The 22,303-nt window shown below is 45.8% G+C and overlaps 2 protein-coding genes across 2 annotated transcripts in view; both read right to left on the reverse strand.

The window, feature by feature from the left end:
* Window positions 1-82: 82 nt before the first annotated feature.
* Window positions 83-640, reverse strand: LOC131293163 (uncharacterized). Its single transcript, XM_058321241.1, has one exon. The coding sequence runs from the start codon at window positions 638-640 to the stop codon at window positions 83-85; it is 558 nt and encodes a 185-aa protein (XP_058177224.1).
* Window positions 641-8,080: 7,440 nt separating this feature from the next.
* LOC131285661 (uncharacterized) overlaps window positions 8,081-22,303 on the reverse strand; it is a 72,925-nt gene continuing 58,702 nt past the window's right edge. The window contains exons 2-7 of the mRNA XM_058314522.1: window positions 15,859-16,704; window positions 15,502-15,747; window positions 9,280-9,875; window positions 8,833-9,200; window positions 8,312-8,766; window positions 8,081-8,233 (exon numbers count right to left, since the gene is read on the reverse strand). Of these exons, the coding sequence (XP_058170505.1) occupies window positions 8,081-8,233; window positions 8,312-8,766; window positions 8,833-9,200; window positions 9,280-9,875; window positions 15,502-15,747; window positions 15,859-16,704 (2,664 nt within the window). The remainder of the gene's footprint in view (window positions 8,234-8,311; window positions 8,767-8,832; window positions 9,201-9,279; window positions 9,876-15,501; window positions 15,748-15,858; window positions 16,705-22,303) is intronic.

Below are 22,303 nucleotides of genomic sequence, written 5' to 3' on the forward strand. Positions count from 1 at the left end.
GCTATGAAAAAGTGCATCGCAAACCACTGAACCTGACCCCTGATCCTGAAGATATCGGTATAAAACACACACTGGTCACTGCTTATCGCCCGAATCGCATGTGGCCGTAATCGTCGAACTGGTCGCCCTCACCGCCACGCTTTCCGAAGCGCATGTGACCGTAGTCATCGAAGCGCTTCACGATATCACCATCGCCGCCATCGTCGTTATCGTCCAGAAAAGATCCTCCTGCGTCGCCCCTGTATCCGGCGTGGAAGTAAATCCTGGGCTCCGGCTTTCCACTGTCGGCGCCAATCTGTAGTCCATCATCAGCCACGGATGCTTGATCGGGTGCTCCTGGTGGAATTCTTCGATACGCTTGATATGCTTGGTTCCCGGGGAAACTGTTCCCGAACAGGCGGGTAGTTCGTTCACGATATCCTATCGGTCGTCTAATGCGGGCGCTTGGCAGTTTGTCCGGGCGACCATTACCAATGGCGTCCAGTGAGGAGACGGCCGACGAGGACGAACCGGATCCAGAAAGACCATCCGGTCCGGGATTACGAACTAGTGAACCTACCGCTTGAGCGTCACTGGTAAGAGCGTAATAGGCGAGGTACGCAACCAGCGATACCAGAAACGCAAGCGTCATTCTTGCCATGGTAACGCGCAATGTTGCTTCCGCTAACGTAAACTTATTACTACCGTTGCAATGATGCTGCCGCTTCCTACTATCACCGAGTGCAATCGTGCTCTGCAGCGGACATTTTCCATTGTTGCAGCTTTTATACTGTCGGAATCTTCAGAATATGCTAATGTTTTTCACCATCTCCTCGCGTGCCAGTTGTACGTGGGAAGAAAGGAGATGTTTTGAACCCGTCGAACGCAATTCAATTATCTTCGTGTAGAGCAAACCACCCTTCGGAAGCAATAACAAATTGCGCGGTTATCAAAGCATGCTGGTGCGGGAAAATTTCTCTAATGATGTGACCTGTCATCGGATGCTTAACGTAAATCTAATCGTCCACCCGACAATATTACCCACGCCAATGTTGGCAGTAAGGAAGCAACCATAGGTTTTTTTTTATACACATTTCTCGTTTTATTATTCTCTTGAATAAAATTCTCCTAAGTGACCGTAGTGAAACAACTTCGGTCACACCTTGGTTTAATAAATATTTGCAGGTAACTGTAGGGCTTTGGTTTTAGGATTGTATAAACATTTAGTTTTCTTGATTTACGCAAAGGAACACTATTGTGAATTTTACACAACATGGAAGGTCCCAATTGGTTGTTATAAATAAAACCTTATAATTCAACGAACACAACAAGCACTTACATACATGTGCATACAAAGCATTAAACATTACAAAGTTAAAGATACGTTTAACCTTCTTGATTTCTTTTCGTTGCAGGCACAATTCAGAGACGGTAGCTAGAACGAACTGTTGTACGAACACATAAGCTACGGAAATAGGCTGAACATGAATTGAACATTCGAACACGGCCGAAACACTACACGTCGCTACAATTTGTGTCCCGTGGAATCTGCTTCTGCTTTTCGTTATGGAACAAACCTTCCCGGTAGGTTAATAGCACCGAGGAGCACAGTATGTCGGCGGACGATTCCGGTCCGGTGCCGGTTCGCAACACCACCCGTTTGGGGCTTTTCGCGTGCGGTTTCTTCCCTCGCCCACTGGTCCTCGCCCCGTAAAACTTCCGTCGGTCCTGCACTTCAGCGCCAGCGACGATGTGCAGCTTTCGTGAGTGATCTACCGACTCGTTGTGGACGGCCGGCACGGAAACCGCGTAATCCGGGCGTGTGCGTTCGTACTTCTCGGACCAGTCCATCCGGTGGCGCTTGAGGGATGCGGTTGAACCAAAGCCGGACTGAAAGTGTCGATGTTCCTGGTCGTCACCCGACTCGATCACAACCACATCCGACGGGAACATCATGGCCGACATGCGCTTAGGGAAGATCTTCGGTTTCAGCTGGCTGTAACCGTGATACACCGTGAGGAACTTGTCCAGCTTGCAGGTAAATCGTTCCGAGTCCAGGGCGAGCAGCCGCTGACTCTTCTCCTTGGCAATCTGAAGGACTCGCGTCGGTTGAATCATTTCCACTTTACTTTCTCCGGTGTGTCGCAAGAATCTCGGTATATTCAGTGTTCACCAGTCGACCACTCCACAAGTACTGCCGGGCAGGACCACCAGGCAAGCTATATAACTACTACACCCTGCGGACACACCTGTTGACGTTGGCGGGTAGCTAATTTTGGAGGCGCAACTATTTCCTTTCGCTCTCCACGGCACGATTGAGTAATACGTGGTCGATTTCTTTGGGTATGGACAGAGACACGGTTGGGTAATGGCAACCACTAGAACGGCGTGTGTTACGAACACGGCCAGCCCATCGAGCGATACTTTACGTCACGTCTGCCTGTTAAGTAATCCCATTACCAACGGATTGTCCACTTCTGACAGGTTGCTAATTAGCCAGGCCTGCCGCATGGGATTGTGCAAAATTCGCGGCAGAATTCCGACGAAGTGTCTATCCTGGTACTCGCTGCGTCTTGGCGGAGTGGCGGATTTTCTTCACTCCTTACTTTGTCGGCTGGATCGTATCCTTACCCAATGTCGCCAGGGTACTGAACCCTTTCGTTGTGTCAATAATCAGTACTTCAACGGATTCTCCGTTTGGTTCCCGATTGTGTCGAGCGTGAAGGATTAAACCATATGACGTCACATGGTTGTACCAGACACGGTTGAAGGCCTTTGAAATCGTCCACTGAAGAGGTAATATGGTTGAAAATGCTTTTCAATGTCAATGTCCAAAAAATATAACAGCAAACGCAAAGAGTAGTATATAAGCAACAAACGTTGTCATATCAATTTTTCAATTCATTTCGGTTTTATTTTTATCAGGGAATGAGATGAACTTCATCTTTTGGTTTCGTCATTTTTAGTTCTTCTTTTAAATAGCTGGTTTCATTTAAGATTGTGGTTATTTAGCTTATTCAATTTTGGGTTTTCTTGTAGCGAATTGTAAATTACAAAATCCAACCTTCCACTTCCCTTTTCTCTCTCTATCTCGATGCTATGAAACAGGTTTCGTTTTTCAAACTCTACATTGTTGTGTGTGCTTGTTGGTGTAACGTTTTAATTTCCGTATGCGGCATGTTCTCGACAGACAGATTGTTTGGGTGTAGAGGGGGACATTTTGGGTGGTTAGCTTTTCCCCAACGTTTTGTTATCCACTAACTTCTTCAGGGTCTTTGTTGTAAAAAAATAAAAATGGAACGATCTAAAGAATCAACAGTCATTAGCAAAACATCGACCATTGGGGAAATCTTTCTATTTTCATACAACACATTACTTTAAGCTGTGTTCGCGTTGCTGTGTTATTCCTCAGTTTGACAAGATCATCATTTTTTGTCTGGTGGAGACAAACAGTTTTGAACACCGTTTAGCTATGCTGGCGTTGGTTATATGGCTTTCCAGAAAAGCACCGAATTGAGGCCTATCATGTTTTTTTAAATTGTAATAATCTTTGAACATGTTGCTCAATTGTAGTGTAGAGCGGAGAACTAGCATTAAACAACAAACAAGAAAGTTACAAACGAAACATAAACCAACAGGAACTAAACTCGTTAACAGTGTCGATGGTAACGAACTTTTTAAACTGTTTAAGGTAAAACATTTTGTATAGATGTTTATATTTCCTGCCATCACGTGCGCCAACTGTTAACAACAAGCGGGTTGGTTTGATTTTTTACTCTGCTAGCTTTCATTTCTCGATTGACTAAGATAAATTTGATTGAGTTTTATATCAAACTACTATTCACGTGTGGCTGATGTGTGTGTGTGTCTGCGTGTGTCTGTTTGGTAAGGTGTTTGTAGCCCATGTTTGGCCGCTGTAATTTACTAGGTAGTAAACGACTATCATTTTTATTGTCACATTTAAAGCTACATTCTTGGAGTTTCGGTATATGTCTTTCGATATTGACGATTTAGTTCTCGTTTGTTGTTTTGTTCTTTCGAGGTTCGGACTCTGCTTGTTTCTCATTTCCTCCCTTGAGCTCAACGTTGCACGCAACTGCATTTGCGAGCGGTTGTTTTCATTTCTCGTTGTAGAAAGAAATTGATCTAAGTTCTATCATAATCGACATTCTACGTCTAGAAGAAAGTCTAGTAAGTAAATTTGACTTGACTATTCATATGTAAATGCGATTTTTTGTTTCATTTTAAATTACTTGTTGTAATTCGTTTTAGAATCTTTGCATGCTGTTTTTTGTTTTGGGCAAACGTTTCGTGTTCCACGAATTGTAGTTTTTTTTTCTAGCAAAGCCGATGCAAGGAAAAGAATAAAAACAAAATTCTTTAAAGTAATAAGTAAGAGAAATCAAAAATATATGGATGCTGAAAATTAAGAAAAGTAGGAAAAAGTTGTGATAAAATATAAAAAATGCATAACAAATCATAGTAGTATACCTTTTTTCTATTGTAGCTTAAATAATACAAAATATTTAAAAAATATTATAAACATTGCGTTCCAATTGCCACTTTTTACATAAAAAATCAATCATATTTGCACAATTGATGAAGACTTGATGTATAGGATAAGTACGCATTGCAGGACTGTATTGAACAGATGGGCTACGAGTAAGGTTCTTCCAGGGCACTAAGTACAGCGCTAAATTGTTGACTATTGTTTCGATGGAAAATTAGGCAAAGTCGAAGCTACTTCGAACGCACAGGCTAAGTATCTGCCATGCTTTGAGTGCAGCTAGTTTGAATTTATAAATGTATAGATTAAAATGTTCTGTAATCTTTCTCGCATACAGTTTTCTCTCTCATTCTGACTCGTGTACTCGTTCAGTCATTCGCCACACTCACCCACAGCATTGGCTACTAACAGAACGCCACTAGTATAATGACACCTAGCTGTATAAGTAATCTAAGCCCAGCTGAAGCAATATCCCGCCTGGGATGCCGCCGAGGATCAAGCAACGGTTAGGCTTTATACATTAAATATATTCGAGCGCTGTCCTTCGTTTGATTTCATCGTATCGGTTTTGCCGTGTTTCAAAGATATCGTTACTTGGTAACGGACATTGGGGTTCTTTTTAATTCGTGTTGAGAATTGTAAATACCGCACAGTCGTCTCTTTTGTCTCTCATTGCTTTTTTGTTCCTCATTGCAAGAACAATCGCAACCAATATTTTCAATATGCTATTTCTCATCCTTTCGCGTTAAAATGTTCTTCCGCTTGAAATTATTTAATCCTGAAAGCTATCGATCATGCTAGAGCTACCGGAACGCGTTTGCTAATTAGTGGTTTATGTATATAGATTCGATTATATCTTCCATCTCGAACGAAGGCGCACTCCCAAGAATACCCAACGTGCATTCTTCTTACTTATTGTCGTAGCGCTTGACAGTGACAGTAAATTTCACCGGACATTTCCAGTAGTAAGCCTTACATTTTTGTTTTTTTTATTGTAAGCCATGAGTTGTTTCTTTTAAATTATCTTCACACCTCGCCATAAGACTTTCTCCCTGAACACTCGTTTTCTTATTGTCACGTTTGCAGACGGTCTCCGTACCGGCCATCGATGTGTTTGATATTTGCTATGGTTAGTAAATTTCGTATCGGTTGTTAGTATATTGTTTTCCTTAGTAAAAAACGAAAAAAAATCTCTTTCGATCGTAAGCTTCCCGATCTCAAACGGCGCTTAGTTAGTGAAGCTAAGTTAGAACGACAACAACATGGCAAAGAACGGGGGCGTTTGAAGGGGAGTTTGGAGTTTTTTTTTAATTTGTACGATATGGTTCTATAGTGTTGCGAGTGCTGATAGTTTATGCACAAGTTTGTATGTACTTTTGGTCGATTGGGGGTTTGAGTTTTTGATCGAGGAACGATGATGAGCCTACGAATATCTTCTATATAACTTTATTTTTCTAACAAAATAGTGTTCTTTTTTTGTTTGTTTTGTTTTGTTCATTTCGCGTCGATATACTTAGATAGTCATGGAAGTAGAACGATGCCTAAAGTGTTCAATTACTGATAACAAGTTTGTACTGATCGAAAATTGATATAAGAATCTCTTTGAATTCAATTACATTGTGGGTGTACAGGGAAAGGATACGTTCGTAAACTTTTCGACTTACATCGTCAGGTAGTTAGTGCTTTTGTTTGGTTGTTTGTAAGATGGGGTGAGGAGAAGGGGTGGGGGGGGGGAGGGAGGGGGGGGAGATGGTAGATTAAACAGTTAGAGAGAGAAAAAGAGAGAATGTGTGTGTGTGTGAGCGCAAGATAAGTGGCTCTAAACTAGTACAAGTACATATAGGAAGTATGAGATTGTTTCCCGCGGGGTGTGGAGAATGAAACAAGATCATATTCTCTTAAAGGATTTCATTCAAAAACCTCCGAAAGATCGATTGTTATCGGAACAGGCTAGATATACTGTTTTGTTTGGAAGATATGTCGATTTTTTGCGATCCATTTGTTTCTTTTCTTACGAACACCGTTCATCACCGCGAAGGTTTCCATCTATTACTACCGCTTCCAAGTGACTGGTCACTGGTATTCTGAACTGTTTTCCTCCAGTCTAATAGACTCGATCCTTTAAGGACATTTAAACGCTATGAAAGTTTAAATTATCGAACCGGAACGAAATGCAAATATTTTTTCTAGCTGAGTGGTCAACAAAAACAAAAGTCTCTATCGATAGAGGCTAGAAATAATTGATCTTGTTGTATGCATGTTTTTTTCATTGCCATTTTTCCGTAATGTTTAATTGTTTTCATTTCTCCTCACGTTTACCTTATCTCGTTCAGACTACTGTTTTGCTACTACTTGAAGCATTGATTATAATTTACCATGTTCTACTTTCCATTACAATTTATTGTTCATTTTATGATTTTTTAAATCCACTCGTCCGCTTTCAAAAATAATTGCTCCCCGATCGCACCTCGACTCTCTCTTTCTCCCGGCTGCCTTTTGATTCTGCATGTGTATATATACTATAATCTTTATATAGAGTTCTATATAACTTCATATGCTCTTGGTAAGCAGGATACGATCGGAACGGGTGTTGAAGCCTACGTTCGGGGGTTTGCTAATTTTATTTTGTTTGTTAAATTTTTAGTTTCATACAATTGTTTTCTTCTACTATATAAATTATTGTCGCACGTCTCATTACACCTTTTAAGGGTTGAATTTAAGGAGTTTGCTCGACCGTGAACACCCACACGCACAGAAACATGTACTATACACAGCTGTGTTTGCACCTGGCATCCTTGTGGCTGCGTCGACCGGCTGTAGTGTTCATTTGCTTGGCAATTTTACACATGTTTTGCATTTTTGTACATTGATTTTAGACGATCCTTTTCTGTGATCTTATTTTACCGACTGGACGAGTTTATTCTGTACAATTGTTTGCCTAGGTCCTTTTAATTGCTTCACCTATTTTTTTTACCGTCCAGGAAATTATAGTTCCTAGTTGATAATACTCTTAAAAGCACATGTTGCGGATCGTCTTTCACTAAAACAAAAACTCAAATACCTAGCAACAACAAGTGAAATGGTTCGATATTAGGAACACCGGGTACAACCGAACGCAGCGGCATACGAATTGGCCTTAGGAGATTCTACGCGCTAATAAATGCTCTGCGACGTTCGAACATGGGGCGATGGAGCGTACGAAACGGGATCCGAACCGGAAGCCGCCAAGGATTACGCGTTCGGAACCATGCTTCTAGTCTTCTGCTAATACTTGTGCGTCGAACGGAGTTTTATGTACATCCGCGAGTGGGAGGTTTATCACACCACCCTGTGTTTGCCTGTCGGGGGCCCAGTCTAGCTGCTGAAGAGATTCAGATACTCCTTGTCGATAGTTTCTGGTTCTACTCCAACCGAGTTTGTTTGGGGTTCGTTTCTTAAAGTCGCCAGTGTTTCTCTACTGTGTGCACCGTACGGAAGCCTCCAACAGGTTATGGTCAGTCCACGTGAAGTCAGCATGGTACCCAGGCGGCGAACGTCGGCAAAGCAACGGTCCCTTAAATACTATACTAAATACTCTACGTGGGTACCCATGTCTCATCGATTGATCGTCAGCGTTCGCACGTAGCGCGGGTCCATCTCCTCCAGGTCGCGGCCACGGGTCTCCGGTACGACCATGATGACGAAGAACAGGCCTACGCAGGATATGCACGCGTACAGCCAGAACGTCCCGTGAAGCCCGAGGTAGTACTGGAAATTGGACGTAAGAGAATTAGCATATGTTTTGCAATGGAATGGGTTGCAAAGTGTTTTGAGGGCCCGCCTTACCTGGAAGTCCACGAACGTCTTGACGCTAAGAAACGCACAGAAATAGCTGAAGCTTGTGGCGATGGAGCTACCGATGGCCCGGTACTCCAGTGGAAAAAGTTCTCCGACCAGTAGCCAGGAGATCGGTGAAATGCCGAGCGCAAACGCTACCGTGAAGACGAGCACACACAGTAGCGGTATCCAGTCGTTCTGGCCGGACACTTCACTCACATCCGCGAGCAGCTTGTTCGCCTCACCATAGTACACGCACGAGCCGAAGCCGGCCAGAGCTAGCGACATGAAGATGCTACTGACGATCAGCAGTGGAATGCGACCGACCGTGTCGATCAGCAAACCGGACAACATGGACGCGAGCAGCTGTACGAACCCGACAGCGATGGCCGCCCCGTGAGGGTTCATACCAGCGAACGTCTTCCGGAAGATGGTGACGGCGTAGAAGTTGAACGAACTGGCGCCTAAGAAGGAGTGGAAGAAACGTTTTACAATCGCGTGGAATTAAGGTTGGATGATGGCATACTTACCAGTGAAACGCTGGAAAATCATCAGCCCACAGGTGATGAGGATCGGTTTGACTAGGCGAGCGTTACGCAGGACTGACTTGACGTTCGAAACGAGCGCCTCGAACGATACCATCTCTAGATAGTACCGGAAACCTCGGCGTGGCTCCCCGGGCATGGGAAGGGTGTGGGCGGTTCCATTCTCTGCGGAAGCGGCGGCGGCTCCAGTTCCTACCGCACCATTGACACCGGTAGCTGGCGTGGTCGTTGTCGTTGAACTACTGGAAGTCATCCGGTTGAGGAGGTTCATGCGCGTCGTACGGACGTTCGAGCGGATTGTGTCGAGCTCGAGCTCCACATTCTTGTGTGGCCCCCGGAGCCATTGCAGAGAGCTGCACAGGAGGAAGACCAACATGTGGATGAGTTTAACTGTGCCCTCAAAGAGCGATGCGAAGTAAGATTACCACTTACCGGTGTGCTTCGTCGTCGCAACCTCTTAAGACTAGGAAGCTCGGTGTTTCCGGTATATAGATCACAGATATGAAGAGCATGATCGGGGCCGCTGCGATCAGCATCGCCAGCTGGCGCCAGTCGAGGTACGCCCCGAGCAGGTAGGAAATCAGCATACCGAAATGGCCCGCAATCTTCTGGATGGCACTGAGAAACCCGCGGATGTCGGGCGACGCGATCTCGCTCACGTACACCTGCGCCACCGACGACACGATCGCACAGCAGAACCCACCGACGAACGCGGTGAAGAACATCGTCTCGACCGACTTGGCGAACATCGTCAGCACCCACGAGATGGAGAAGGGCAGCGACATGAGCGTCAGCACCCGCTTCCGGCCGTACTGCATCGCAAGTCCGCCGAACATGCCACCGAAGAGGGCCCCGAGCAGGGACAGGCTCGCGATCCAGCTGACCTGCTGATCGTTGACGGAGAAGTGCGTGTAGTTGCCCCGCTTCACATGCTGCAGCTCCTGGAGGTTGTCGATGGCCGGGCTGGAATAACCCTTCCCAAGTCCTGCCGCCAACGGGCCGAGTGAAACGGCCAGTGCTGCGATTATCTGAAGCAGAAAACGAAGCAAAACATAACTTAGAAACGAAATCGTGGTCGATGAATCAAACGCTGTGAGTTGCGCCTGCAAGGTATACTATCCGCAATGCATGACGCCGTGAACAAGTGAACTTTTCCCATCAATTCAACCTATTTTGCTCATTCGCAGAAATCGTTAATCCTTATGGCGCCAGCCTCATTTTTTTACTACTTCCATGGAACAATGCATTGTAATCATCGCGCATTGTAGTTACGACTGACGCCCGCTTTGGAGGTGAAAATCGATGGAAAAGAAAGCTGTCATTATGGAAATGCGAATGATCAATCAAACGTACAATTTTTATTCCGCCGGCGCTTCGGCGTTATGAAGCGACACACACAGAAATGGTAATGAGTTCCCCGAACAAGGGAAAAACACATTCTATGTATGGAGCAGCCCAAAGAACGCCGACCGCTGTGACCATCGGGAGGAGGGGACAATTCTATTGTTGAAAGTGCAATCCCCGCTCTGTGGGCCGGTTCGTGCATTAGAGTGCATCGGCTGCAATTATGTGTGATTGCACTAATTTACCGTTCCTGCGTGGGACAGTGACAATGCTAATGGTCACATTCCCGGATGTATGGGAATTCCGGGGACGTTTGGTGTTGTCGCAAATAAAAATGGGTGGCTTTCCGAATGTATTACGTTCCACAGAAAACCTACGCAATTGGTTACACTAGGAAATTACTTCACAACAGCTGGAAGGCTTCTAGCCAAACCCGTTCAGATTTTGTTGCTCTTAGTCGTTATTTTTCCATTCTCCAATTGTCACTTAACATAAATCCGCAATTTTATGTTATGTCGTTAAAAAGAGCCCGTTACTCCCGCCCACTCATATCATCTCTAAAATCACCACCGTTCTATGCGCCGGCTCGCTGTGGACCGGTACACGTCGAGCTTTGGAAAATGAATTACTGTCAATTATGGAAAATACACAATTTAATTTTAATTGGAAAGCAGATTACCCTATCGTCGAGGCTGGCGTGAAACAAGCACTCTCCAACACCTTGATCGGGTGTTTAGATAGCCAGGTAAGCCGATAGGTCGCTTGTTCTAGTCCTCTAAGCAAACACGACATGATCTGCATGTCGATTCCGGCCTGGAGAGATAGCGAAAAGCCAGGCTTGTAAGTTTGAGTTTGATTTATGCCCTATCATGCGCTCGTATAGATGCGGAAGCGATTGAAAAAGGTGACGACATGTTTTGCTTAATTTTATCGCACGTTGGAAGATTGATCGATCGAAGGGAACTAGTTTTTTCCCCGTTATGCGACCGATAGATGTATTATGCTGCATTGGCTAGCTGGTGAGCAACGAGTTCTCGCCTTACCGGTCACATCCCATACTACTTGAAGCTCTTTTAAAGATTTCATTGAATTGATAAAATATTTTATTTGTAGTTGAAAACGCATTGGCATTCGGTCGATCCTATCGCTGTAGTTTATCGTTTCCATAAAACCGGATAACATGTTCGTTTTAATAGCTTACATTCTTAATCTCATGCTGGGCTTTTTTCATGCTTCTTCTAGGAAGTAGCTACCGTCGAGTTGGCAAAGCTATAAAACAAACCTAATAGGTTCAGAAACCATTGAACTTTGGCTTGAAAAATGTGACTGGAACCGGTGGAGACTATGAATGCAAAGACTTGCCGAATCTGCATACGCCAATGGCATATGGTGTAGGGAGGTAAAAACCACACCATAAACTCACCTCATTAAGGATAGTCGTAGATGTGTTGCAGCTTTAAAACAGAGATTTTCTTGGCGGGCCCTAGCAGATAATCTGATTTTTTATTGCTACACCCCAAGGGACCGATTAATTGGCATCTTTACGGTCTTATTAACATGAAAAAAATGAAATAATCCCTAGCCTGTGCAATAACCAATCATGTTCCTCAATTGAGGACTTAAAAGAAAGCTGGTTATAACATAATTTAATATTCTCAAACTATATCAATTCTGGACTGAATTTACGACGCATTTATGGTCGATTAGTGTGCTTGTAATACTATCCTGGAACCAGGACCGGACCTTCAGCGGAATGTATGACGGTGCCGACCTTCGTGGCAATCACGAATAACTCGCGACACCGAATAACTAATGCTCCTAGACACCAGGTACACGGGTCGGTATGTTAAAAATTAGCAAAGTATGTAAGCGCATTGGGCTTCGTGTTCATCTTGCCACGGTCTCCCCCACCCAGCGCCAGACGGGTCGGCATGGCTTGCATATTCCGCGGTCGCATATCCCTATTTTCCCAGGCTCGCTAGTCCTCACCGATGGTGGCAGGAAATACACACGTGCACTGTGGTACGCGTTCGATATGAACCTCCATTAAATATTAATTAGCTTTTCATAACTGGCTCTGGTGCTCTGTGTCTATGTTCTCTTGTGAGGTGGAGGTGAGAGGGTGTACAGAAGGGGCGCCTATGGCTGATACCGCGTGTACGTGTTGTACGCCGGCAGCAACATGGAGCACACGGCACAGGCTGCCCACGTCAACTGCTCCCACAGCTGCAGAGGGTGGCTCGGCTTTAATTAGGCACTACATCTCAATCGTCCCCGTGGCACGTCGCGACACTAGAAGGCGACGAAAATTCCTTCCCCCTTCTTGCTTCCCCACTGCAGAGACCCCAAAGGAGGCAACCCCCAACGGAGCCGATGGCAGACAGTGAATCGGACTGTTGAAAGCACTATCTAAACATGTGTGTCCAACCGGTAGGAGTGTGGTTGGAGTTCTGGCCGAGGCCCAAGTCGTGAAAAACTGCAAGGAGACCATGGTGGCGGCCGGGTGCGGGACCGAAGAACAGATTGCATAAATTATATGCTCGGAATTTTATTGACCGTGGTCAGCAGCACCGGGTGTCTCTGTTTGGGTCAGAGATACAGCTATGTTGGGGGTAGAGGGAAAGAGAGAAAACTTAGATGAAACTAGTTCCCACGAGTTCTGTCCAGTGTTTTTCAGCACTGTGAGTGAGCTGAATGTTTGCTAATTTTATGAATTTATGGAACACCTTGAATCAATCAAACCCTCAGGTCCGGAATCGGCCAATAATCTTCAAATGATTTGGTTCCACAAACATTTTGGGTATTACGGTTTATAGTCCCCTAATCGGTTCCAGTCGTAAATTGCATCCTTTTGCGAAAAGAATCTTCACCCAAACACTTTTTTTGGTGAGAAGTTGCCCATCTTTTAGGTCGCATAGCGTAATAGCGCAAGAGTTATGGTTCGCCACTTGGACGAGCCTGTGGCCACATTATCGGGCAGATTCATCTCTTTCACCTTCATCATACTAATCACGCCATCCTGTGGAGTGGATACCGCTTCAGTTCCGTCAGGCATACCATTGTGTTGCTGTCAGACTTCTATTAATTATGAAGCTACCGAAAGGTGCGCCCTCCTGCCGCGCGTTGATGGTGGAGGTAACGAGGGCACAAGCCGCCCTGGCCAGATGGTCCACGGAGCGAAAATGGAACCGCACCGATTTGCTACGCCGATCGGAATTCGACGCAAAACTTTTATTTATACGACAGTCGCTGATTACGAAAAACTCGCTTTCGGACGGGGCTTTTTATTCGGAAAGGATAGATAGCGTGTCCACGCAACAGGTTCGGGGCTTTTGGCCTTACAAATTTTTTCTTGCCGTGTTTGTGAGGAGAGCCTCCTGGTATGCAGAAAAGAAATCTCTCGTGTGGTTAGAATACCGGTTTGAGTCTTTGGCGGTGCACCAGGTTGTTGAGTCGTTGGTAAACCTCATTGGATCGATCGTTTTCAATGGCGTCGATTCTTTTTTACTTTTCTGTTCCACCGATCACCGATCAATTTCAATTATCAAGATCAATTTATGAGCGATTAAGGCGGAAATGTTGCCGCCGATTTTTGCACAGATTAGCCGACTACCAGAAAGCGTCCACGAGCAAAGTGCAGTTCAGTCCTCCGTCGCTCAAAGCGATAATGCGTGATTTGAATTCAATTACGCACCGGCCGAGAAGCGGACCTGACACCTTTACGGTAGAGAGAGAGAACTGTGCCTCCCTGATTGGCATGCCGGGGCAGACATCCTGTCTCGTTGCTTTGTGTTTCGATTCGATCTGTGTCCGCTTCAGAGAGTTTGAGGCAAACATCGATTCGGCTTCCTACGATACGCACACCAGCCCGCCGACGGAAGATAGTCCACTGTGCAGGCAGGGTCCGTTCGAAAGCACTGTGTGTTCTGTGCGTGATGTCCTGCAATGAGGCGCACACATTATCTGCTTTCCTTGTGCATGATTGAACCCAAGGCCTCGTACGGCGTGAGTGGACATGCGAGGGGTGTCGATTTTGCATATTAGCCGACCTCTGTTCCATGGGATTATTTATCTCCGATTGTATTTCTGTCATTAGGTCAACCCTCTGCTGTAGGTTGGTAAGGTACGAACTTCCTGGTTTTAGAGAGGAGAAACGGCAAAGGTCGCGCACTTCGCAAATATGTATGCACGCAGCGGATGGTAATGTGACTGTAGCAACTGTGCAGGTCAGTGAAACGGTCGATATTGATGCGAGTCAGTGTTTCTTGATCAGTTTCGGTTGAAACCTCGGCCTGGTTTACTCAAGGCTTTTATTTAATTTAAATTTGCTATTTAATGAAATAGTTATGTCACAACTCGATTGTGCTATGATAACTTTTGCTGGAATGTTTCTTGTAACATATCCTTGAATAATATTAAGCCAAAAAACCTCCATACCATTCATTAAACATTTTGAAGCATTTCACTAGTTATATTATGCATGAAAACAGATTTTCATTACCAAGCGCACTATATTTACTGTTCTTCATCTTCTTGGCGTAATGATCATCTGTTGGTCATACCTGCCCATTTAGGGATTTACTAGACTTTATTCCCTTTGTATGTTTGGACAGTCAGTCCTTTCGTTCAGAGGAGGGTTCGGTTCCGGTTGGGTTTTGAACCCACGCCGTCGAGGATCGCGGACCTATTTGCTATTAGTACCGACAAATAAATCAAAAATTTGCTTTCCGTTTATTTGGGGTCTTAGAAGATGCAATTTTAATACATTAAACTGTGGGAGAGGGTTCAAATGGTAGTGAAATAATTAACGCCGGCATAAATTAATGTTGTACTCAATTCTTTCTTCAATATAAAGAAGCGCCCATGTTTCAAAAGTGTATTCTGTGAAATGTATATGTTTTAAATGTGCATTGACTAAAATGTTATTTCGTAATTCACACCAGATGTTTGATTCAACCATCTGATTATCTCATCCACATCTCCTACTGAATAAATGGCATTCTATCGATTGTTTAAAGTCAACAATCAACTATTGCAATTTCAACTTCGCCCTCCAAAAGCTTCACCCATCTACTTTGAGCAGTTGGAAACATCAAATAAAATTTTGTTTAACAAATATAAAATTATAGCTCAACGAGTTGGGAACCACTGGCATTCGAGTGAACAGCCTGCAATCATGGAAATAATCTAAGTTCATGCCAACCTCAGAACGACAACAACTTCGCCAGCTAGTATCCTGGTCGATACGTTTGTGTGTTTGCCATCCTTCCTTTCCACCTCTTCCACGCCTCCTCCTGCCTTCCCACTCACCTGCGTAAAATGGTTGGCCTGCGTGAGCACACCGAACGCTCCCAGTCCCTTTCCACCGGTCGAACCGGCAGCCGGCCCTCGTCGCTGACCGGCCTGTCCGGCCGGAAGTATACTGGCACCCCGCTGCCCACCCTCGCCACCCATCAGATGGCTGTGTTCGATGATGATCTCCTCGCGCTGCATCTTGCCGGCTGCGTACTCCTCCTGCTGGGCAAGCAGCTGCTTCTCGGACAGTATGAGTCCCGGCTGTTTGTCACCGGACGATGTTGGGTGGTGGTGCTGCTGTTTTCCCTTCATATGTTGCGGCTGAACGCTCGATTGCCGCTTCTGACCCGGAAGGTATTGAGTGTAGTGGGCCGGTCCGTTGTTGCTGCTCGGTGGCTGCTTCTGGTTGAGCTTGTTGTGTTGCTGGCCGGTGGTGTAACCCTTGGTCGAAGCTCCACCAGCGTGGTGTGGTCCCTCCCGATGGTTGTAGTACTTTGGCCGCTCGCCACAGTACCCGGCGGAAGGAGGTGGTGGCGCAGGGTCCTGCTCGTACGGTGGCACCGCCACCCGCGGTCCAAGGTCCGGATGGAGCGGGGGCGAGATGAGGATGTTGTACTGATTTTTCGTAAAGTTCAGGCTGTAGTTCACGTTGTACGACGAGTTACGGTCGATGCTGTTGGTGTTCTTGACGCTAAGCGGCGCACGGTAGTTGCGGGTGTCGCACGCGTTGTTGTAGTACTCATACTGCTTCAGATCGTAGATCAGCGGGTGGCGGTGGGCCGTCGCCGCCGATGTTCGGCCACCAGAGGTGCTGATGTTGTTCTTCAGGATACCACCAACGAGTCCCCGGCCTCCTACGCCGCGATGTTGCTGGTGCTGGTCGGTGTGGAAACCGCCGTACAGGGTGTTCCGGGCGCGCACGTAGTCGTAGTTGTTCAACCGCTCACCCTTGCTCGGGTGCAGTTGGCCACTGGACACGGCCGACGCGTGGCGTAGCTGCTCGGGTTGGATCGAACCCCGGAGCGGAACCGTACCGTAGCCGTAGTCCGCGTAGTAACCGGTTTGCGACGACGGGTTCGAACCGGGCGGGTCGAAGCGAAGCAAATTTTGACCGTAGCGGACGGCGTCGACGGTGTCGTAGGCGTCCTGCTGCTGAGGATAGTGATCCACCGGTTTCACCAGCTGGGGCAGCTGGCCGTGCGGTTGCAGGTGCGATATCTGTGCGATTTGGCAATGCGGGGAGAAAGAGAAACGAACGAATTGTATTAGACATTGCGAGACATTGCCCTATCATATCAATAGCAGCATAATCCACTTAAAGCTGGGAAGTTTACCTAACAATCAAAGCAATAAAAGTCACATTTCCTCCGGTAGCAGATACCACTGTGAGCCATTAGCTGGGAAAGTTGGCGGAGGTTCGCTAAATTGTACCCCGGTGATAAATTGGAAAGGCGGACAGTTTCTGCAGATATGTTTGCTATAAATCAACGAGTTGTAAATGTGTCACCGTATCGCATTGAGTGATGGGTTCATCGAACTTCCTTGCTTGAAATGCTTGACAAACAAATTCCTCCTACAGGAACTCACAGGAACGGAGCAAGTAATTCCACAAATCTGTAGTATTGGCACGAACGGAATGCAGGATTGGTTTGAAAAATTACACTTCAATCTATAAAAACATCCAGAAGAGCGAGGATAAATTGTGATCTGTTATGGAGGAATTGAGAAATTCCTGACCATTCCTTGGAGTCCATCTTGATGGCGGTCGAGAGTTTAAAGTGGGTCACCATTGCTCGTGGAGTGAGTTGAAATCATCGGGAATGATTAGAATCTTTGCAATAATTCTTCGCCACGTAGAAGGGAAGGAAAGAATGCAAGTGAAAAAGGTCTTCCCAAAGCGTATCTTGATGTTCTCGTGAACGTTGGCCATCAGCTACAGCGACAATAAAATGTGATAAATTTTTGATTGCCACTGGAACTAACCACTCTTTCATTTACATCTACTACCGGTGGCATACTTGTGGGGTTTCGGGGTGAATTTAGTCCTTCCCCTGACCTTGTGCCCTGGTGTCCTTGCTGTTCAGTGGTAAATGTTCTTCGGGTCGGAACACAACCGTAGCAGAAACATTTATATGTCCACAGCAAACACCTCCCTACCGCCTCGCAGATGTTGCTCGCCTTCGAATGGCGTTCGGTAGATATGTTCCACTGCACCCGACACGACCGATGTTGGTGTGTGTGTATATGGTGTGATTTATGCTCGGATGGGCAGCCTCCCGTCAGCGTCAAGTGTTTTGTCGGACGACATGGACAGCTCAACTCGAGGGTTCGGTGGCTTGAACCGTACGCGGTCCGGAGTCACAATCGCTAACAAATCGTCCTGCGAAGGCAGGAGGAGTGGTCCGGTGGTGGTGGAAGTCAAGAAGTGCACAGTGCACTTTAATCAATTGTGCTGTCCTTTTGAACTGATCCCACTTGCCTGGCAGGCGCCAGAAGTAGGGGAGCCGTCTAGGTTGGGCCATGAAATTGGATACGAATGAACGAGCGACAGATTTTATTGGACACTGGATGGCTGGAAAATATTGCCCGCTCTCCCGTGTTCGGCGTTGTTTCGTTTTCTAAGATATTTTTCATCGTAGCTGAAGGTAGCTTTTGTTATTCACCCGAGGAACGGAAGGCCATCGCGGTGGGAAGATTTAATCGTGATTTTAATTAGTTGGCAAGATCCCTGAATTTGATTTTTGGAGGGCATAATAACTCTTTTGAGTCTTTTAAAAATCATGCAACGAATGAAATATTATAAGCAGCACAATTGTCATCTAATCTGATTATTCATTTAAGTATGTCTTTAAAGCTTGGGCATTTAAACTTCAATTTAAATTAGAATAAAAAACTAGGAAAAGTCTAACCATAAAAACTTAGTTCTCTCAGCATAATCCACATAAGTAACAATAAAACGGGTGATGTCTAATTTTTGCGACTCATATTCCCACGACTCATCGTCTCCCTCCTGCATCTCCCAAGTGGTAGCAAAACGTTCCATCAGTTCGCCTCGTTAGAGTTGCAATTTTCAACTTAAAGTGCGTTCGTTTTTTTTCCGCTCGCTTCATTCATTTTTTGCCCGCGTGCTGCTCTTCGCTTCAATTAAACCATTCGGAGACGACAAACCCGGGCAGAGATAAACGGACCGTTTGGAGGAGGAGTTCGTGCCTATAAAGCGGCCCGGTGATAAAGTGTAAAACGGAATAAGACGCAGGCGGATGGTAAAGAAAGATGCGCCCGAGAGTTGCCTACCAGCAAACCAATTGAAATGAATTAAATCGTTTGCGAAAAGGGACCCGGCCGGACCCGTACCGGGTAATGTGGCGTAACAAAATTATCCCGACCGGAGTTTTCTTCTTGCTGTCACCCTCGGCTGGAGCTGGAGTTGAGTGGTAGGATGAGAAGGTCGGGAATTGGCGGGGAGAATTGCCGTGGAGAAAAATTACGGTGAATCATGTAATCAAAGTATTATCACCTCAAGAATGCTCAGTGATTGCATACCATCTGACTATTTTTTCAACCAGGGCCCTCGGTCTCAAGCAAACCTCTTGATATCGAGAAATATTTAACGTGACATATTGTTAAAAACAAAAAAGGCATGTTTGTAAATATCGCTTCTTGTTACGTGATACTCGGGTATGTTTGTTAAACATTCCATAATTTCTGCGTCACAATACGTCTGATTGCGCCAAGCTTTGTTTTTGGTTCACTAGCAGCCGAGTCACAGCATGTCTCACTAATGTAATAAACAAATGCATCGGACCATGTTCGCCAAGTCGAAACGGCGTCTGATTAAAATGACTCGTTTAATCGTCGGTCGTTACGAATCTCAAGTCAGGCATATACGAAGTTGAACGCACCGCGAAGCTGCCAATGCAATGTATGCACTTTTAACATCACTAGACAACACATACACATTAGCGTGCGACCTCTTTCCCAGGGCTCAGATGACATGGCGCACGCTTTGCTGTAATATGTTACGTTTGCATTTGCATAGCTGCATCGAATTGAGCAACCTCAGAGTTCTGTTCCACTTTTGTCCGCTTCTGCCGTTCTGTGCAGTAAATTTTCAGTTCAGCAGAGAAAAAAGCGATAAGTTTTCCATTTTACAAGAGTGGATTGAATTTCGAACCCTAGAGGAGAAGCCCTTGAGTCTGATTCGTTCCACCTTTATAAAAAAGGGGCGGCCACCCGATTGGGGGGAAGCAACATTAAACTCCAAACCATCGTGACAGCGTTGCGTTTCGGGTATTTTCAAAAAATTGACATGCATAGAAAAGCGCACCCTTTGACGCCCTTTAGGCCCCCACTACCCCGCACAAAAAAAGGGTTCCCAGCCGGGTGACACACCTTTTCCATCCAAAACCCGCGACGGGGCCGCCGCTTTATTTATTGTTGTTGGCATGCGGGTTTTGGAGTGGCTTTTACTTTGAGCTTATAATTTCGACCGAGCACCGTTCCGTTCCGTTCCGTTTTCAAGCCGGGAACCTGGAGCTGGAAGCTCGGGTGAGTTATGAATATTGTGCGCCACGTTTCATTTGGTGGCGGCTTCACGCTTGAGGTCGGTTTTTTTTTCTGCGTTTGAAATTGTATCTCCCTATGCCGTACAACTGTGTGCGGCACCTGTAAAAACGAAGGGTATGGAGGAGGGGGAATTCACCGAATTAGAATCGTGGTGGGCGCAGGGTTTATTATCTCCCGTTGGCACTGACTTTTCCCGCACTCCGGGCACCGGGTGTTTCTGGGCCAATCTTTACGTCGATTGGTGGAAGAATTTCGGTCCGGGGCAATCAAAGTGGCTTATTTATGACGCGACGATCCGTTGTGACATAAACTGCGCTTCGAAGAGAGTATCTCGAGCCGGTTTGTCCGTAACGGGTGGCGATGAATCAAAACGCGTGTCCATTGGTGCTGATCCGGCCGATCGAACATCGCGGATAACGCTGTTCCTCGAAGCACCGGACAGTGCGACCTTCGGGTGCCGTTCCGTCTTTTCACACCGAAGAAACGGAACCGGGGGTTTTTAAAAAAAACCACCAAGCCCCCTCCCCGAGGCCCTTGGCAGACCGGATTGAAGGGCACTCGTCGACGGGAGCGAGCGGAATTACTAATTTATATATGTTGTCGAATTTGTGGTCATAAAAGAGGGAAAACAAAAACGCCACCAAAAAACAATAAACCAGGTGTGGTAACGAACGACAAGAACCCAGGCCAGGCCCTTTGATTCACGGGTCCAACATAGATGAATATGCACACATTAGACATGGACGAAACATAAATCGTTCGGCTTGACAAACGATATCATCACCGATTGTTCGGTTTGGCCGAGGATAAAAGGCACAAGGCCAAGCACAACGTCGGCCAAAGGGGAAAAGCCATCGATAGGAAATCGAATTTCGTTTGTTTCACTCCAATGGGCCACGAAACAAACACAAAAGGGCCTCCCCCGGTTTAACCTATTCGCGCTGGCTCGGATGCTCGGTTAGGCAATGAATCAATAATTTAGACATTACGAAACTAGTGGTTTAAATTCGATACTCCTTGGGTATAATTTATCGATACAAATGTATTATTTAATTCGGTTTGTACGTGCGCGCGGAACTCGTGTCGCAATCGATAGAAATCGTTCGAAAACGTGACACGATCGGTTATTCAAGTAATTTATACACTACTGTTTAGCTCTGTTTCGTTTGGTTGATTATTTATTGCATATTGTCTTCATGAACGGTATGATTTAATTATTGTGACATTGATAGAAACCAAAATCGAAATCAAGTATAGGAATGGTGCCTTTTGATTTAGTTGCTTATTTTATAGGTTTTTTTTTCTATCAGTGTTAAACTATATTTTAAGATAAGTTTCACTTGTGGCTATAATTATAATTGGATATTTCCTTCCGTCCTTCACCTAAAATACAAATGGGTCCAAAAGCACTTACTATTTACTTTGCGAAGGTGCAACGAGAAAACCCGTCGAAAGATCCCGACACCCGACAAACGGTGGGAACGAAAATGAAACTAAAAATTAAAATTATGAACAGAAAAAAACCCTTCCCCGTGGGCCAAGAAGCCAACCGCTTCGAATACCGATCCAATGTCGACCTCCAGTCACCAGTAATGCAGGAGCGATGCTGGAACCGACCGAGACCATACAACAACACACATCGTTACAGCCGAAAAGTAAGCCAGGCGTCCCCCGAAGGCGTCGGAGCAAGTGAAAACTAAACGACTTCTAAGCGTCATAAATCTCGCCTTGATTTATGACCTCTCGGAAGCCAGGGCCCCGCGCATGCCGACAGAAGCGATGCCGGCGCAACAAGGACACCCCGTTGTTGGAGGGAAATGGAGCGTATGCAATCCGTCCAAAACATTGCCCTGCACTACAAGTAGGTGCAGTTTTGTGCAGTTGCATCGAGGTTGTTGTGACCTGCATCGGGTCCCCCGGGCAGCCTTCCGTACCACGACTTTCGGCCTCGACGTGGGATCATAATTTACACACAGACAAAAATTTGCTCCCAAACCGTGCCCGAACGCGAAGCAGCCTACTTTCACACGCAGGAGGAAGGATTCTTTTCGGACTTTTGCATCCAATCCTTTCTGCCCTTGGGGCTCGATGAATCACGCGAGGCGGAAGGCGAAGGGCAAATGGAAGGAAAGCCGATGGCCAGCGGGAGATTGGTGCTAAATAAAAGGGAAGCATAAACGTCTACGCATATTTAATCATACGTGGCCCTCGCCAACTTGCACACTTCCTCTTCCCGCGCGAGGAAAATAAT

Source organism: Anopheles ziemanni, chromosome 2 (assembly GCF_943734765.1).
Source record: "Anopheles ziemanni chromosome 2, idAnoZiCoDA_A2_x.2, whole genome shotgun sequence".
Classification (NCBI taxonomy): Eukaryota; Metazoa; Arthropoda; class Insecta; order Diptera; family Culicidae; genus Anopheles; species Anopheles ziemanni.

Coding starts and splice junctions, on each gene's coding strand:
- LOC131293163 (XM_058321241.1), bottom strand. CDS start 640: ATGGCAAGAATGACGCTTGCGTTTCTGGTATCGCTGGTTGCGTACCTC.